The 20,368-nt window shown below is 38.9% G+C and overlaps 1 protein-coding gene across 2 annotated transcripts in view; it reads left to right on the forward strand.

Moving 5' to 3' along the window:
- Positions 1-20,368, forward strand: part of kremen1 (kringle containing transmembrane protein 1) — a 77,074-nt gene that overhangs the window by 15,956 nt on the left and 40,750 nt on the right. For both annotated transcript variants that reach the window (XM_028034553.1, XM_028034554.1), the window contains exon 2: positions 16,755-16,917. In XM_028034553.1, the coding sequence (XP_027890354.1) occupies positions 16,755-16,917 (163 nt within the window). The remainder of the gene's footprint in view (positions 1-16,754; positions 16,918-20,368) is intronic.

Genomic DNA, 20,368 nt, shown 5'->3' on the forward strand with positions numbered 1-20,368 from the left:
AGTCGAGCTGTGATGCTTTGGCGGCAGTAAAATGAGGTTAGAGAGTGCACAGAAACATTTCAGTCCATCATTTCCAGAAACAGCTATTGTCCCTGAAGCCACGGAGCCTGTCATATCCTATTGCAACACAAGGCATTTTGAAAGACCCTTAAGTCAAAAGGGATGTAACCCAAGTCGTAAAGGGGCCCTGATTTAGTTGTCTGTCCTGTGTCCAAGGTGAGTGCGACTCTCGGAGGTGAACACAAAATGGGCCATCTCTGCCACAGCCTATGTGGCACCAACCCACGGTCCACCCCAACCCGAGCGTTGGTCACACTCGGCCGATGCCATGAAACAGAATCTACCGGCCCTGAATGGATCCCCCCACCCACCGCTCGTAATGGATCCCAGTGAGATGCCCCCTGTGTTTTAGCACAACCATCTGGTTCCCAGTTCTGCTGCTCTTCTCAGAGCCGCACAAACCACGATGAAAAACGATCGCCGTCCCAGTCGGGACCGGGAACCAGAGACAGAGCCCTTTAAAAGGGGGTCTTCTGTTAAACACTGCGGTCCCCTCTTCAGCAGCTTATTGTGCTTCTAGGATTGTGTTTGCAGAATTGCTCTCAGTTGCGGTTTATCTGACAACCTTTTGTTGTTTCATGCATTAGTAGCGGTGCTCTGACCAGGTCAGGGAGTATGGGTTACATAAGGAAAAAATTGGGGGATTGTTCTAAAATCAACAAGAATTAGCCCAAAAAATAACTTAACTGATGTGCTGTAGATTTTCTTCACCATGTATCTGAGTTTAAAGAGGAGAAAAATCAATGTAAACATGCCAAAGAGCGAAATTAAACAGGCCAGTGCCTCCATCTATAGTTTATAACGATAGACGAAACAAACCCACTGGGGCCCTTTCCCCCCCGTGTTTACCACTCTCTCCAAACAAAAACGTTGGAGAGTCATTGAACGCAGATGGGTGCTTGTTTGTGCTCCACACATGGAGTCTGTTTATCCGTCAGTGCAAACAAGAAGTAAAAGTTGCTGAAACCTCTGGATTTGATACACATTAGAGCCGCTTTTTGTTGATGTTCACCACCCCTGTGCAAACTCCCATATTTGGTGTATCGTCAGTGATTCACGGAGCAGAAATGACTTGAGCGGTTAATGAGAAAAGGATTTAAAGCTGTGACTGAGGTTTAGAATTGTATGTTTGGTTTACCGCTCAACTTTGGTGCATTGCTCTTCCTACTTTGAAGTTAACTTTTACCTTTTCAACTCCACCTTCATTGAGTAACCTGTTTCCCAGAGTTTAACCATCCCAAATGGGAGGAAACTGCATGTATACCTGCTAAATTTAAAACATCCTTTCTTTACTTTGCCTTTTCTTTAACATTTGTGAGCATTTGAATTGTTTCTAAATGATCTGATCTCCACTCTCCTTAAAATCTGATCTACTAGTCGGGTATCTGTGTACATAACACTGATGTAAGTCCACCGCAATCCGAAGATGGTTTACAAGAAGCTGTCAGATCTTGTCAAAATTGCTTTAAAGGACATTTACAACTTTTCATAAAGTGAACTCTTCTTATAACAGATGAGTCGTTAGGGAAACAGCTCAGATTTTATTTATTCTAAGTATTTGTATAGAAATGTAAGAGGTCTACAATTTTGAAGATATCAGATAGATAAGACTCAAAGACATTATTCTTATTTATTAGATGAAAAAGTTACAATTTTACTGTTTTGCTAGTCATTTGTCTAAACTAACATTATCTTGTAAAAGTATTCAAAACCATTTCACATTCTTAACACAAACCTTAATATATTTTATAAGAATTTTATTTGAAAGACCAACTTAAAGTAGCTTAAAGTTGTGAAGTTGAAGTGAAATGTTTTATAAATGGTTTACATTCTGGTTCCCTGAATCTGTACTTTGTAGAACTAATTTTGCACATCCAGAACACTTCTGCACAGTCTTCTTTGCGGAGAGGCATGCTTTAAGTGTGAGATATTTTGAACATGCATTTAAATGTCTCTGCTGCAGCACAGCTAATTCAATTGGCTTTACTATCTCAGCTTGTTACTGAGTTCTGCAGAGATCTTAGTTCAAACCGTTTGTTTGATTTATGTGTGCAATGTATAAAACATACAGGACACCTGTGCTTGAGTGCTGGCTTTGGACAGCACTGATTTAGAGAGTCTGTGAACAGGAATTTTCAAATCTTCCCACAGACTTTTATTGGGGATTTAGATCTGGGCTTTAACTGGATCTTTCTAACACATGAACAGTTCATTGTAGCTCAAACTGTACGTTTAGTGTTGTCTTGCTGGAAGGTAGAAATCTCTGCTGAATGGCATTTCAGTCCCTGCTGGAGAAAAGCATGCCCTCAGCATGATGCAGCCATTACCGGGCTTCATGGTGTGGATGGCGTTTTCTTGGTGATTCTTGGCTTTGATTGATATAACGAACTGTAACTGTTCTATACATCTTTTTTGTTTCAGTCATTTTTTTTCATATTTACAGTTGTATAAAAACATGATAATAAATCATTTTTCTTCCACTTGGCAGTTATATGTTGATCTACTACCTGAAATCCAAATAAAATACAACAAAATATGAAAAAAATTAAAAGTGGTATGTTTATCTTTCAATGTCGACAGATGGCAGCCGGCATCCTGTTCACTCTAAGAACCATTGTGCTCTAACTCATTAAATATTTGTTAGTGGTTATAATAAGTTGCTGTTACTGGTAAAAAAGTACAAAAGAAATTACCTCTGTATCCTCTTTGAAAAATTTCAGTCTTAAACAGAGTACGGTAGTTTCTCATTCTCCTTTGCTGCTACTGATTTACTCATTTTCCAAATTAAATTTTGGTGTAACGTTTGTCTGCTGGCATGAAAAATCTTCACAACAGGAAATGACTGATTAAACCAGTGTGCAGCAAAATATAATAAAGCAGTAAATGACTCAAAGCTGGTTAGTTCTTACAAAAGGAGGAAAATAAGATGAAGAACAAGGCACAATGAAAGGATAGCGCAGTTTACTGGGATAATGGTCATTATTTTCAAAGCAAAGAGGGGAAAAGAAAAAAAAGATCATATCCTTAAAATGTGTGGTGCTGCTTTGAAGAGGCTGCTGGTTCTCTTATCGAATGTCACGCTTTTGCTATGGTTCAATATAGGGAAAGATAAGCCATCTGTTTTAATAACTGTGTCTGTTAAAGTAAACAGCAGAGTTAACTGTGCTTTGATTGTGCCGCGGTGTGGGACTTTTAGATTGTTTTCATTTCATTTTAGCATTATCAGGCTCAGTCACATCCATTCTGCTCCTCAGAACCTGAACTCCTTATTTACCTCATCTTTCCTGGACCCTGTAATCACACAGGCACACCGAGAGCCACATGGTTGGTGGGTGGGAGATAACACATCTCCCCCTGCAAGAGGACTCACAGAACTACACCTCAAACTACAGCATGTATAATTTACATTCCCCAGATGCCAGTGAACCTGAACACAAACAGGATGATAAAAAACAGGTGTGTTTGGTGGCGAACCCTTCCCTTGATCATTACGTGTTCTGTTCGGCGCAGCTCCAGGCTCAACATGAGGGGCGGAGGGGCAAAAATGGTATGACCACCACCATACCTGAATGCATGGTTATGTGAATAATGTGCAGTATTTTATATGTGTTTTACCACCAGATTGTCCAGTAGACTTAGTTCGATTGGGGACCAAAATGGCACATATATAAAATTTCCAGCTGGTGCGTTTTGCTTTCACTCTGCACTGTTGAACTAAATCCTTTGAAAAACCTGTTCCCCTCCTTGCCTGTGGTGGCGCTGCACCAGAAACTACTGAAGGAAATTACATGAAAACCTCAGAAGAAGACATGAGTGCAACTTCCTTCTTCACAAAATGCAAACAAAATAAAGTAGCGTGAGATTTTAGGGGTTGTAGGATTTTTTTTGTGTCTTTTGTAAAAGACAACAAATCATTTTTTCTGCTTGTGTTAGACAGGTGTCTTCCTTTTGGTTGTATTTACCCAGAATTCCTTGAGCTCTTGTCCTTTTCCTGTTGCTTGTGTAGCAGGGGTTCCCATGTTTTGCACACTACGTGTTTGTAAATGAATCATGATTGCATGTAACTTTAACCAGTTAAACTTACACTGCATACTGGACTCATCAGCCACTTCAAATGAATCAGAAAAATATTTTTATCTCCTCCACCTATTTACAGTTGTCACCTCTTGGATCCATTTATTCTCCAGTACAACTGATTAAATAAACAATGCAATGCGACTGATGTAATTTCAAGCAAATCACATTGTTCTCCACGGACAACTTCAGTAATTTATTGTTATTAACTGAAAAACAAGCCGTATTAAATGTGGAATCTGTAAATGATCAATCTAAAATGGGATGCTAGTGGTATAAATTCGGCTTAGTGTCTCAGACGGTTTTGGCCCGTCTCTGGTCGGAATTTTATAAAATTACAGAGCGAACCGTGCTGGCTTCACTGTTTACATGATGGAGCCACAAATTGATTATTGCTTTTACGAAACCAGCGCTTTGTGTAGCGAGGGGTTAGGAAACTGACAGACATGTGAGCTCTCACACTCACACACCCTCAGTGGGCCATATCAGTGCAACGATGAGTGGTGGGAATGGCATCGCGGTGGCGGCAGTGGCGGCATTGGCCTTACCAGCAGGGAAACAAAGGAAGCCAGTGTTGCATGTGTGTGTGACCTTCCTTCCCTCCACATCGGATCTGACTTAAAATACTGCGGCTTGTGAGCTGGTGAAAATTGCTCCCTTTCATTCTTACTGTGGGCATGTTTGTAGGCAACTGTGGAAGTTTAAAGGGGGAAAAAGACGAAATGAGCTGGAATGATGTGGGTTGGAGTGAATATTAACGAATGTTTTGTCACTGCTTGTATTTATCTAAGAATCTGACATCGTAAGCTAACCGGGCGATCATCTTACCATCCACTTGCAGGCAACCCTGCAAAAACACCATTATTTTTCGTCTGGTTTCTATTGTAAATATGTTAATACTCTTGAAATGAGGAAAAACTAACTAACAAGCTAATTTTCAGCAAGATATTGGAGTCAATAATTCTTCAATATTGATGAAAAAGTACTAATTCCATTGTTACTTATAACAAGATATTTTCCCATGTTACAAGCGACCCTCATACGTTTTCATCAAAATTATGGAATTAACTAAAAACAAGCTCCTGTGTCTTAGTTGTAAGTTAGTTTTCAAATATATTAAGATATCTACTCTAGAAACTGGACCAAAAATACTTAGGTTTTATGCTTTTGCAGAGGAACATAAGAAAGAACAGTGACCTTGAAACGCCCTCATAGGAAGGCCATTCGGAGGAGTGGGCCATCATGACTTGTATCACGATTCGTAGATCGTGCGGTTATGAAAGGATGCCTACAATGAGGAACCCATATGTGTATGTGTTATTTCCCCTGCAGAATACATGCATTAGTAGGACATGGTTTTGCTCTCCTAGGCATTGCTTCACTTGCTTGTTTGCTGTGGAAGGGCCCCAGCGCGCAGCTGTGCCACAGAGCTCCTCTGGAATGAGATCTGTCCCTTGAAGCTCAGACCCCTGGCGTTGGGGTCTGTGTTTTTGATAATTTTACAAGTCTGAGCTTCGTTACCCCTGTCGATAATATATGGGGAAATGTGAAATAAAGTGCTCACTTCAGCGGAGCTGTGTACAAGAGGGAGAAAATTAGAGCCTGGGTGAACAATCTGCGGTGTAATAAAACCGGTCTTTGTCCCACCCTGACTCCCTCTGTGTTTCCCTTCTCTCCGTTTTCTTCTTTCTTCCATCTCGCTCCATTTCCCGCCTCCTTCCATCATTCTGTCTTTCACAATCCGCACTGTTCTCTAACTGGCTGTTGGGTTTATGATGGATGGATCCCAGATGCTCAAATCAGGGCACCTTGAAAACTTCTGAGCCGAAAGGCTTCAAGTCATCTCAGTGATTTTTTTTTCCCTTTTTGCCTCATCTGGGGATCCAAAGCTTAACCATTTCATAACAATGAAGGAGAGAAGCGGAATGGTAGAGCAGTCATGGCTATGGATGCCTGCCAGAAAGTTTTTAAAGGGGATGCTGATAATCTAAACCAAAAGCGATGACTGAATTTTTTGTTTTTACTGTTAGTTGTTACATACTAGAAGGCAAGGAATAAGTTTTCTTTTAAATAAAGGGGCACTATGAAGCAGGGATGCACCGATCCACTGTTTTCGTTTCCAATACTGATACAGATATCTCGGGTTTAGAATTGGCCGATACAAATCCAATACAGAAAAACAGCTGAATTGTCTGAAAACATTTCTTTTTTAAAACATAAACATCAATGTACTGAATTGCTCTGCAGTAGTACTGCACACTTAAATACACCAACAGCTTGGTCAAAACATGTAATGACTTTAATTTGTTAAGTCAGTGTAATTAGAGGTACAACAGCCAATGTAAGATAAATAATAAAGAGACTGACCAAAACAACAGGTGGACCACCTTGGTCAAACATGTATAAACTGCAACAAATTTTCTTTCAAAGCGAAATTAGGAATCCTAAGCACAATGTAAAACACATAATAAAGCAGGATTTCCCTCAGATCACAAAGTATAGAATTAGATTGAATAGATCTGCCTTTTTGGATCGGGCACATTGTCACTGATAGCTGATTTGGAATTGTTTTCCATATCAGGACCGACACAGATATTAATATCGGATTATTGCATCTCTAGTATTAAGTCAAGTAAAGTTTCTTTGTATAGAACATTTCAGCAACAAGGCAATTCAAAGTTCTTTATTCCATAAAACATAATACAGTAAACAATTATGAAACAAGCGGTATTTATTACATTTTGTCAAAACCATCAAGTAGATACGCATCAAGTATACTGATCAATGTTTTAGGTATTAATAGTCAGATGGTTTATAGCCTTAATTTAAAGAAATTCAGCCTTTCGTCTTTGCAGTTTTCTGGAAGTTTGTTCCAGATTTTATGAGCAATACAAAAACTTTACCTAAGCATGGATAAATAAATATGGTCACCTGAAATATATTCACCTTTCTTATCTATTTAATAAACAAAACAGTTCAGACAAAGTTATTTATTGTGATTTGGCACTCTTCACTCTCCGTAGCCTCTGTCCATACAGGCTGCATGATGGAAATTTGAGATTTTTTCAAACTGTGTTATTTTTCAGACTTCACTATATCTTGATGCTAATAACAAACCCGTGCATAAATGACATTATTTTTGCCTCTGTGAATAACAGAAACCAGACGAACCCAATTTGTTTATTGTTCATACTCTAGAAGATATTTTTACTGCTCAGAGGCACATCTGTCACATTGGCAGATTTTTCACTGAGCAAAAAGCTTCATTCCACTGAAATACTTGTAATTCCTTCCCTTGCTTCATTCTAATTTATTGCGTGACATCAGATCTGCATATTGCATTGTCTGCTCAGCAGAAATAACCAACCTTACTTCTTACAGTCCCAGCGTTTCTGAGGCTGCACAGGTCTTTGTTTGCTCTGAGTGTCGGAGCTGGTTAAGAGCAGGTTCGGTGGCATGCGTTACAGGAGATTTATCTTTCTGTTTATTCAACCTTTTGCTCTTTGTCATCTGGATGTGTGTGCAAGGGGAACAAAGAAACCCTTTTTGCATTTCCATTTTTATTGAATCTCCTCACAAAGAAGCAGGAACAACACCACAAAGTCACAAGATAGAAAAAAGTGCTGAAGCTTTGAAGTTTGGAAGCATGACCTCTTTTTTTTTGGCTTGTGCTGTGTGCTACTCAACGAGATGCCACATATAGATAAAGCGACACGTCACCTCATCCACCCTCATGTCAGGTTGGCCAGCGAGTGCTTAGTGTCAACATTCTGCCGGCAGATTTTTCTCTGAAGCGTGTCAGCAAGTCTTCTGATGCCCTTTATGTCCTTTGTCAGAACCTGCAATCCATCAGTTACTGAGTTACTGCCAAGGAAAACCTTAAATCGTCCCTCGTCGTTACAGAGCCTGCACCTAACCTCGCTCTGTGTTTTGTCTGATATCATTTTAGCGACTCCAGGAAATCCTGTTTTATTTATTTTATAAAATCATTTAAGATCCAACTGTGGGGGAAGTGAAAATCCTGAAATTTTTTTTTTTTTTTACACTTTCTATTTTTGCTAAGCGTAGCTTCAAACAGAGGGTACTTCGGCTGTGGTTTCAACCCACCATCGGCTCCAGCAGATTAAGCTCTTTCCATTACAGAGCTAAATAATAGGGGCCGCGCAAAAACGAGATGGGGCCACGTTTTATAGGTGCTACCCTGCAACTCTGGCAAGGAGCTGTGTGGGTCTGTGGCCGCTGTGGCGGTGAACTCACAGGGTGGTGCAGCAGAGGGTTTTCTGCAGGAAGAATTGCGGTGATGAAGACTATTTCTGGGGCCTCAGTGAAGTCTCGGTTTATTTTGGGCGACAACATATGCGACAAAAGAGGAAAATGAAAAGAACTTTGGTATTTCATCACCTGAATTTCAGGTACTGAAGAGCCTCCGGCGACTCTTTTTGTCTTTGTACTTTCACTGACCTTCTTGCAGAGGATGCTTTTAAAAGAATGCCGGACGGATAGGGGGTAGATGGGAGAATGTGGGGGCCATTAACTGCAGAATTCCTCTCTCTGAAGCAACATTCACACTGCAAAAACACAAAATCTTACCAAGTTGGTCTAGTTTCTGCAACAAATATCTTAATACTCTTGAAGAAAGAAAAAAATACATATAATATTTCAGCAATGACTGTTGTCATAAAGTGTCATTCGGTAAATCATGACACTTTTAATACAAAGTTGACATTCAAAATATCTTTGTTACGACAACTTGACAATAACCAAGAAATCATGATCTGACATAAATTTGTTCTAAAAGTATTACTGATTAAACTTTAAAAATTATGTAGCTTTATGTTATTAAAGCTAAAGTCTTATTCACAACCCGTCAAATAAAGTGTTACCGAATATGTTTTTAAATATTTGTTAAAACTGACACCATGTCATGACACATTGTGATGAGACAGATAATCTGTGAAAATATCCTTGCTGAGCTACTATTGTCATCTGAAGAAATGCAATGCTCCCAACCAAAAACAACCAATCAGAGCTAGGATTGGTTGTTTCATGCTGTCACTCAAACTCATGTATATGCTGCTAAATATGCTAATGGCGGTGGAACAACTCACCATTACAGGAAGCTATTTATCTGTCATCATCGGTGGCTATGCTAACTAGCCTTAGCATTCACAACATGATCTAATGATGGGGAAAAGCTGCAGTGGTAGAAGACAGGAGGCGGGTCTTAGGTGTGGCTAAGACCCGCCTCCTGGCTCTGATTGGTTGTTTTTAGTTAGCACTAGGAGAAGGCAGTCTCATAACAAACAGTCACGACATAGTGGCAGTTTCAATAAATATGTAAAAAAAAAAAAGAAATTTAATAAAAGTTACATACTTAATTTAATATTGATAAAAAGTATTAGTTCAGTGGTAAATTATTTTACTTATAACAAGACATTTTTCCAGTTTTGTAAGTGAAATAATCTGTACCTTTTCATCGATATTAAAGAATTATTGACTTAAAGCAAGCTCCCACAGCTTGCTAAAAAGGTACTGGTAAGTTAGTTTTGTCTTCTTTTAAGAATACTAAGGTAATTGCTCTAGAAACTAGCCCAATTTGGTAAGAGATTGTGTTTTTGCAGTGCAACTTCATTAAATTATGCCCCGCTGAACATGCAAATATCTGTGAAACGTGGATAATAAATGTTAAGCTGTACGCTGCCATCCTCTGAGGTCTGATGTGGTTTTGGTGTGGAAACGGATACCGCTCAAGGGGAAAGGGGAACCAGACTTGTGCTGCAGCCAGCTGTGCTCCTCCGTCCCCCCACACACACACCCTCCTCTTTACTCTTAAAGGAACTCTGTAACCTGCTCGCATCTGGCCTGGCTTGGCCTGGTCCTGGCCTCTGTTCTTACTTCGCTGACATTAATGAGCACCACAACAGTAATAGCTACCAGCGCACCGCGGAGGAAGCAGATTATTGTGTACGAGTAATCTGCTTCTCTTGTCAACTGTGTTTGTATGCTTTGGAAGGTTTGCAAAAACCCCCATGAGTGCAGCTCCTTCTTTTTTTTTTCTTTTTTTTTTACTGTCGCTGCTTGTTCAAATATGTTTTTGTCCGAGCTTACGCTCATTTTGTGTAATTTTATTAGAGTGGAAATATCGCTCGTGCACAAAGCCTATTTTGCTGTCCCTAAAGCCCAAAGCATATAATAAAGATGGAAGGGAGCTCTTTATGCCAGCCCTCTGTGAGAGAGGAAGCAGTTGTTTGTAATTATCGCTGCTTTTCATTCCACGTAGCTAACACAACAGATAAGCGCTCTGTCACTTATCTGACCTGACAATGTGTTTAACAGAAACAATTTGTTTGTTAACTTGTTTATTTCCTGAGATCACATGAACTGAAGCCAAGCCCCCCTTTTCCTTCCATCTCACCCCAATTTGGAGAATCATTTTGAAGTTGCAATGTGGAAGTCATTAGCCGCAAATCCCAGCAAATATAATAACAGGGCGATTAGCTGTCTTCCAGCGATCCTCTGCATGTTTTTCTTGTTTTTCTCATTGCTGGGGTGGTGCTGGAGTTTCTGAGCGCCGGGCTCGGTCGAGGGCGAGTCCTCTTCTTTCCCTTCCTAGATTTTTTTTCTATTTCTAGATCTGCACGTATTTTATTGGAGGATTTTATTTCCCCGATTCTCTCCCCCATGTGTTTCATGCGGTCGAGGTTCTGTTTCCCATCTTGGCCTGTGATAAAACCACAAGAAAGCCAAGACCCATGTGACGAGAGCCCAACAGTTGCTTGGTGACAAGGGAGAGGGGAATGATGGGGCGTAGGGCGTGTTCTCAGGGGAGTTGAGCGTAAAGTGGTCACGATCCAATCGGCGGATCATCTCTTCATTTCTCCGGGTCGTGGATAAACCGCTCCGCTCAAAGGTGAAGCGCAGCGTTTCTCTTTAGCTTGATAGATGTGTGGCTATCCGCAGGGATTTTAAATAGTCTATTCATCTTTACGATGACCTCACTTATCTCTCGGTTCTTCCAGAGCTTCCACTTCCCATTCCCACCACAAGCAACCACACATTTTTTTTAACGGTGGCAAAAACTCTGCAAATTTCACCGTCTAATCCGGGAAGCCCGGCTTGGCCGCAAACCGGCTGAGGGATTGCCAGCTGCAACCGCTTCCAGACGGGCCATGCTCCTTTCTGAAACTCAGGAGGAAAGTTTCCCGAAGCAGGAGAAAGGAAGGGAGACATTAAAAGTGTCAATCATCTTATTCTTATGGATTGATCACATCGAGCAGCTGAGCTTCGTCAGTTCAGTACCTGCCCTTTTCGAACAGAAAGTATTTGAAGTCCATGAGCTCATTTAGGAAGCAACTTTCCTTGTGGCATCGTCTTTGACTCGGGAAGTCATGATTGCTTTCAGGGAGTAGTTACTCATTATTGTGCTTGTGCCAGTGCCAACCTCTTAGTGGGAGTGTTTCCCCGTCTTTTTGCTCTGCTGTCCTGGCTGCCAGGATTCAGAACAAAATGTAAATATAGTATGAAATCCTCATACACTGTGCCTTGCAAAAGGTTTTATACCCTTCGAGCTGTTATCCATTTTGCAACCACAAACATCATAACATTTCATGTTGATATTTTGTGACAGACCAACAGTGTAGTACATACTTGTGAACTGGAGAGAAAATTATGTATTTTTACACGTCTCTTTTTAAAATAAAATATAAGGGCGATAAAATTCCATACAACAATTTCCATTAGAAGTTACCTAATTAGTAAGTACAGTCCAGTGTCACTCTTAATATTAATTCAGATCTGTGAAGACCTAACAGGAACATCATCAAGGCCACCGAATGCATTGCACAAGAACATTTGGTGGAAGTTAAAGAGGAATTAGATAAAAGAAAGAGTGTCAATAACTTTTTAAAGATTGTAAAATACTTGAGACTGGGACAAAGGTTCACCTTTCAACACAGGAATGAACCTAAATATACAGAAAAAGCAACTATGAAACAATTTAGAGTAGGACTGGAATGATTGTGATTAATCCATTAGAGAATGGAATATTTGATTTATCTTCAGAATAATTGATAGAATAATCATTTGTTAGTTGCGGCAACAGGTTAGCACAAAGCATCTTCATGTGTTAAACCGGCCCAGTCAAAGTCCAGAGCTAACATCCATTTGAGAATTGAAAATCAATGTTCCTCCACCTCTCCATCCAATTTGACTGAGCTATTTTGCAAAGAACAAAAATGCATAAATGTCCACCTTTAGCCGTGACAAGATGGCAGAGACCAAAAGGTTGCAGATGTAACTGAAACCTTTTGAAGACAATGGGTCCTTTCCCTTCCAGTTGATCTACTATAAAAGTCCAATAAAATCCACAGTATTTTGTGTTTGTAACATGACAAAATGGGAAAAGGTTCAAGAGTTTTGTATCTTCTGACAGCGATGTGCTATTTTACAGCATATAATGCACCATAGTTTCTGTTACCACCACAGCTGAACTGATCACATTACAGCTGTTACTTATCATATCACAACATGGTGTTATCTTCAAAATCTTCAATATGAACGTGTTCAGTTCCATCTGCTTACAGGTGCGTCTATTCAGATGTGAGAAGTGTTCATTATTATTATGGCTTGTATGTCCTCTGGGCGTGGGCCTGATTATAACCACCATCCCTCTTATATGTCCCTTATGTCTGCGTTGGAGGGCGTAACTTCAGTAGCTTCTTCGTTAAGTTGTTTTTGTAGCTTTATGGAGTCATGTTCTCCACCAGCCAATCTCAGGTGGATTTATGATCTGATAGAGGATATCCTTGCATGTCAAGACAACATTAATTTGCGCACAGAGAGATGGGAGACACTCACCAACAATAGAGAGGCATCATAATTGCAGAAACTTGACACCCCAGCGCTCCTCCACTCCAGCCGAGCTCCTGTCAGGCAGACGATGGATGGCTGACGAGCTCGGCTGAGCAACACGGCCAAAGCAACCTTAATTAAAAGCAACTCTGGCTGTCGCACTGAGAATAGTCTGGGCTCCTGACTCACAATGAAGTGACGTGTTAGTAGTACTTCGGCGGTTCATGCAAGAAGCTGGAATGCATGTTTGAGTGTAAGCTAGCTACTGTTAATAATGCACACCATTTATTTAGTTTAAAAAGTGAAGTTACACCTTTAATTGTGTCTTTGAGGTAACGCAAAGCAACTGCTCAATGAAGTCATGTTTCACTCAATACAGATCTATGAAACTCTCAAAGTATGTGGCTTTTATTTTTTTATTTACTTGTAGTTCTGATTGTGGATAAGGTCTTTGTTTTGTTTTCTCAGCAGTTACCTGGCTTTTCTTCATTTTTCATTACCTGTTCCTTCTTCCTTCTGTTTTAATGTTGCATATTTCAATTATTTACACTTGGACTCACCTGTCAATTGTCAGTCTTCCGAATAATTATTGCAGCACCTGTCCTTCCCCGACTGTGTGCCAAAAATGTCGTTGGCAGTTTCTTTTTTTCCATGGCGGTCCAGACGGTCATTCAGAGATATTTCTATGATACTGTTTGGCCCCTTGCATGCTTTCTTATCTTGTTTCGGATCACCACAAACACACACACACACGCACCCCCCACACCCCGCAACACACAAGCACGTACACACAACAACACCTACGCACACCTACACACACACACACACCCACACACACACACACACAATCATATCACACAAAGATAAACTGAGTAAATACAAAAACAAGTTTCAAATAAGGTTTTCTAACCAGTTGTCATGTTTAGAGAGTCATTTTTTTTTTTCACATTGTGCCTACAAGTTTGGATAGTTTCTTTTTTTACTAAAACAAACGCAGTTGTATTTGTAAACTACATTGTCTTCAAATGAATTGTTTCTGGTATTGGGATTGTTTCATGATTTTTAACTTTTAAGCGTGATAAGTGAGTAGAAACAAAAAAAAGTGAATACTTTATTGCGCTGTATGTTTATGATACTGATCATCAGGTTTTTGTTTCCCCTTTAGATTGTTCTTGGCTGTGATAAGTTAGTTCATTCTCTATCAGACTGCACATTGAAAACAAAAATATCTTGGATTAAAGTAATTTTTTTTCTGTACTACACCTTAAAGAGACAAAACAAAGCGGGAACATCAGAATGAACCCTGGAACAGAAAGCCTCTCAGGTGTGCAGGATTCCCCAAAGAAAAATGTTTGTTTCTGCACTGAAAGGTTGGGATGCGGAAGCTTGAGACAAGTTAAATGCTGAAGGAGAACAAACGATAGGATGCAAGAGAGGAAGTTCTGAAACCTTGAAACAGAATGATAGAGAACGATGGATCACAGCTGGTTCACCAAGGGGAATAATGACTGTCATATTGCAATGCATTAGCTCATACTCGGTTCAAACAGCTTGACTTGATAAAAAGAGGCCGGTTATTGGCTAACCACATACATAGCAACAAGACCCTTGGAGACAAGCCAGACAAGCAAGTATTCTTCTTTCATTCTTAATGTTTGATTGACAGACACTGAGGGTAATTGGTGTTATAATAGAACCAAGAACAACATGTTTCTTTGATTCCATCAGTAATAGCAAGCACATTCAGACATTTGAGCACATTCATACATTTTGCTCTGTATTTTCAGCAACTTTTGTTTACAACTGTGACAAAGTCTTTACTTGTTGACACAATCAGTGATCTACATTCATGGAAATTATTAGAGAAATTCAACTTCCTCCTCTTTCCAACCATCTGGACAGTTTTGTCCTTCCATAATCTTAATACTAAAGTATTGATATATGCGAATATATTGTTTGCATGCCACATTTTAGGGACGCCTGTTCAACTGTTTGTCAGCATAAAGAGCAATCGGCTAAATCAGATGGCGGCGATTCATGCATGTAGTCTTCTTCTCAGCCTGCTGAAATTCAAGTCGACAACCAGAATGAGAAAGAAATGAGATTTTAGTGATAAAAAAACCCCCATTATCAGCAACCCATTTGGTTGTTGGTCCCAAATGGTCTGCTCTGAGTGTTTCAGAAATTGCTGAAACAATCATGTCTGGTTTGTAGAGAAAAGTCAGAAAAAGCAAAACTATCCAGGGATCTGCAGTGGATTGTAAAAGTAAAATGCCTTCTTGATGTCAGAGATTACAAAGGCAAATGGTGAGGTCCAATACTTGCAACATGTTTCTAATAAAATGAGCTGTCAGTTCATACACCAAAAAACAACACAGCCTTTTTATATATATAATTCAGAATTAAACAATAACATTTAATTAAAAAGAAGATATAATCCAACTGGGTTTTTTTATAGCATGCTTTAAATATAATTTCCTTAACATTTGTTGGCTAAATAGCATACTGTCATAATTCATTCAGTCATGTTTATTCTTCCTGTTGTGCAGACAGCAACACCAAGATCGTTTCAGTAAACATTCTCTTTTCCCCTGGATCATTGCAAAATGCAGGACAAAAGATCCCAAAATCTTACATTTAAAATATTGCAACTTATGTGCCAACATTTATACATGATCTTGTTATTATTTGAAAAGAGGCTTTTAAGGAAATTACTTCAAATCTTACATTTTTTACTGACTAACCTAATACTACTGTATCTCCATATAGATGAAACATGACTTTACATTTTTCCTTTGCCAAATAATTCCTAATTACTAAATTAATAAGTTTTTGTGTATGGTTTTCCTCTTTCAAATAAAAAAAATAAAAACATGTCTTGTCACAGATGTGGGAAATGTATAATTTTTTGTGATTTGTAATGATTATTTACTCTCGGGAATGAATATTTAACTGAATCACCTCTCAGAATAGTGTAAACTTTGATGACTAACTTAATTTCAAAACTCTCATTTCTGCCGAAAAATATTATGATATATTGAAAACTTTAATGCAAACTTTCTCCCTTTAAACTACTAAACGTCGCTGTCTACCTGACTCTGTCTTCTCTCTCTTGTTGCCGTTGGTTTCTTAGTTGTTATGCACCTCTGTCATTTGTACCAATTATCAGCATCTGCACCCTGAGTAATCATAACATTTTTAATGTTTTCTCTTTTAATGTCATCAAAAGAGGAATGTGGTTTTCTTTTTACCAGTGTTAAGTGTTGTAAGAGGAACCCTGTGGGCTCACAGCGAGCGGTGATAGATCATCAACTTTCCATCAGGCTTTATTTATTTGAATTCCTGTTTTTCAGGGAAGAGAACCCTTCCACCAATCATTGTTTTTCTTTGGAAATCCACATATGGTTGTTATATACTTCTAAATTCAAGCCATACTTGCGTTTGCTGTATAGCTCTGTGGCTTTTTCCCCATCTCACTGTATGTTGGTATTAATTGAAACAGGGCTTTTATTGGTTTTGCTCTCATATTTTTGGCTGGAGTTTAAAAGTAGTGGGTCTGTGCACTAATAAGACCATTTACAATCATTCCAGACACATTAAAATGTTTTAAAAGCACAAATGTCATCGTAAAGAATGTAGATATGCCCAATGAAGAACATTTTTTTTTATCTTTAAAGATGTATGATCACTTATGCCAGACAGGTGATTTTGATATTATTTTATTTGTCCCTTTTTTCTCCATTAATTTCTAATTTTCTCTTCTCTTTTAGAGTGTTACACTGCCAACGGACAGGACTACAGGGGCTTCCAGAACCAGACCAGCCTGAATGGAGGGAAACCATGCCTATTCTGGAATGAGACTTTCCAGCACCCTTACAACACCCTCAAATATCCCAATGGAGAAGGAGGTCTGGGAAGCCACAACTACTGCAGGTTAGTGTATCATAAAAATGAAGTTTCACTCATGAATAAAAAAACAAACAAAATTTACCTGCTAACAACCTGTTAGCATCTAGTTCTTCTAATTCTCATGTTGGAGTCTTTGTGATCCAACCAGCTGCTAACCAGGACCAGATTTCTTTAAAAAATAAAAAATCGAAGAAAATAACTTTAAAGTTTGGCCTTTTCTGGGACTAGAATAGATTAAAATAGAAAGAACTAAAAATATATTGTTCCTAAGTGAAGAAACTGAGGTGTGTATATTGGAAATGAGTGCAGACTTTACTGATTAAACAATCACAAATTTTACAACATTAATCAGATCAAGGAGTGCATCTGTGAAGCCCAGTGTTTGTGTTTGGTGATTCCTTGATGCAGAGTTGTGCAAACATTTTAGGAAGCCTCCAGAAGTTAAACATTTACTCAGGAAATTAACCACAGATTTGAAGAAGTATGAACACTACATGAAAAACATATTTTTGTTGCAAGAATGCTTTTTTAAAAATTATTTCAAATCTCATTAATCACTTCATAATCCCCTTTAGATTCATGCCGTGTCTCCATCAGAGGAATGTCTGACACAGTTAGTTAAGATTAAATTTTAAGGCTGATGCCAGCAGTTGGCAAAGGGAACAAAACACCCCAAAATTGGAAACAGGAAGAAAAGGAGTAGATTTCCTGCCTTCAAAGGTAACAAAACGTTTTCTGTTGCACCATAAAATGCCGACATATTAGCTCAAACATTTAACTTGTCCCTCTCAGAAGTTGTGCACTGTCATTTCATGTTGAAGAGATAATAGTGAGACAGTTCTGATAGAACCTGCGCTTTACAGAAAGACCCATTTAGCTGCCCCTTCTTATTCTTTGGCTTGAACAAACATCCTCTGTGTGTGCTTCTTCTGCACATCTTTATCTTTATTTCAATATTTTTCTCTTCCCTTCTGCATTTCCTCCTTTATCTTTTTATTTCATCATCTCCTTGTTTTTTTTCTTTTGTTCAAGATAGTTGTAAATTATTTCAAAATTTGCCCTCTAAGATGTCCAGATTCTCTGATTGTTGGCTTACCAAGTGCTTGACTTTCTGAATAATTTAGTGCCTGTTTTTTTTTGTGTCATTTTTCAAAGTGTTTTTTCTTCCCAGAGGGCCTGCACAGATATTCTGCTTCTGAATATTTTAAAGACAGCGTTTAGCTCTGCTGCAACAAGCGTTCAAACACCGAGCGGAGTTCATGTAAGCAAATCTCCATCACCACAATGTGAATGGTTTGCAGTGGCTGTGGGTGTCCAGAAAGCCATTTCAGTTCATCGGTCACACTTTCAACAGCAGCTGTCAGCACTACAAGCATAAATGTCAAAGTTGTGCGTTTTCCTGGGGGTTGGAAGGGTTCACGGCGTTTTGTGAGTCATCTGAAAATAACGGAGACGTCCAGAACGGTGGCCTGGTCCTGATTGCCAGGCTCGTGGAAACAGAACAAACCTTCCAGAACAGTTCTGGCTGTAGACGTATAATGCGGCCGTGCTTTGAAGTGGAGTAAGGCAAATTTGTTTTCACTTGGACAGGATGGGATTGTGGAAGATTTATGAGTTGGATTTAGGCGGAGTATGGAGGTAAGCATTCCCTGCACATTAGGAGCTTGTTATGTCCAGAAAGTACATTTCCATTGTTTGGATTTGGCTGCTGTCTTGGCCTCTCGTACAGTCAGCAGCTTTGGCAGCTTACTGACAGCTCACATTTTTGCCCACTCCACCCCAGAATCAATGACTTTTCTTTCCACGGGGCTGAAGCAGGAGGTAGTCTCACACTTTTCCTGCACAACCAAAGCAGACACGTCATTGTAAGTAAATGAGGGTTGGCATGTGTGGCATGTCTGCACAAGGTCAAGTGTTTGTCCATTCCTGCACCCACGTACATGCGCTGCTTGATAAAAAGAGTTCACCAGAAGATGTGTTGTATTCGATTTGCTTGATCAGAGAAAGCTTGCCCGTGAGGTGAACATTTGCAGTCATGTCTTGTACCTCGTCATCCAATTTGGATTGCAAATGGCCTGATTTGCATAAGGCGCAGACTGCAATTCAAATCAATTCATATTTCTTTAAAACCTCTGCAACCTTCAAAGTCTTTCACATCTTTCCTCCTGATTTGTGTCTCTTCCTGACCTGAGGTTTAGGTTGTTCTTGAGCTCCACGATAGAAGGGAATCCAAAAACAATAGGAGACAGAGGGAACCACGATGGAGGGGTAGTTTTAGCTTCCCTTGCTCTAAGGCTAGTTGAAAATTAAAAGATGAAAGCTTAGATAATGTGTAGCATAGTTCAGGAACAATTTGTATAGATGCAACAATTGTAGTTTTGAATCTTTTGTCTAGCCAACAGAACATTTAGTCAATTCAGATTTTTTTTTCAAGTTCTTCTGGTTCATGAAAAATGTTCTCTCCCCTATGGATTTATTTAAAACATATTTATATATATCTTCAAAATGTGAAACACATGAACACTGCAAAAACAGAAGTATAATTTATGGTGCAAATATCTTAGTACACTTGAAATAAAACAAGTGTACTAAATGGAACAAGTACTATTTTCACTGGCAGATTATTTCACTTATAATACTTCAAAAGTGTCTTGTTACGAGTGAACTAATCTATCAATACAACTAGTACTTTCTTTATTATGGAATTGTTGATTTAAGACAAGCTCATTTATCTTGCTAAATAGTTTTATCTTATTCTATGTGCACAAAGATATTTGCACTAGAAACTAGACGCAAATACTTTGTGCGATTTTATGTTTTTGCAGCGTAAATATAAAAATCTGAGTGCTCACAGCTTTTTCCAATTTCTGAAAAAAGCAATCCAAATCATCCTTGCCCTGCATAAAAACTAATTACCCTCTCAAATTAAAACTAAGCATTAAGCATTTGTAATAACAGACCATCAGTGTTTTCATCTCTTAGGAGAATTTCTTTCCTCTCTGACGTTTGAGTTTTCACCTGGCTAGATTCTGGTTAACCAGAAAAATCATCGGATTTTAAATAATCAACACCCTCTGCATATTTAATCATTATGAGTCTCAACTTTAACACAGCTCTGATATCAGCTGGAAATCTCCACAAACAATTTGTCATTAAATTCTAATGGTAAATGGTAAAAACAATACTCCAATAAAAACAGGGAAAACTGGTTAGAAATGTTGCATTATTTCCCTGTAAAGACAGAAATGGAAACCCAGAGGAAGAATTTAAAAGGTCTCATATAAATATACATATTTACTAATAATTGATATAGTTGAAAGAAGTTCTCATTTTAAATCATGGGAATGATAAAGTACTGTTTCTTTATTCTAAAAGCACGTCTTTGACCTTTTCGTCACATTTCATAGAAGTATCCACAAATCAAAGTTATGATTTATGTCCCTTTTAACATTCAGCCCAATCTTGTGTCCCTGCA

Source organism: Xiphophorus couchianus, chromosome 12 (genome assembly GCF_001444195.1).
Source record: "Xiphophorus couchianus chromosome 12, X_couchianus-1.0, whole genome shotgun sequence".
Taxonomy (NCBI): domain Eukaryota; kingdom Metazoa; phylum Chordata; class Actinopteri; order Cyprinodontiformes; family Poeciliidae; genus Xiphophorus; species Xiphophorus couchianus.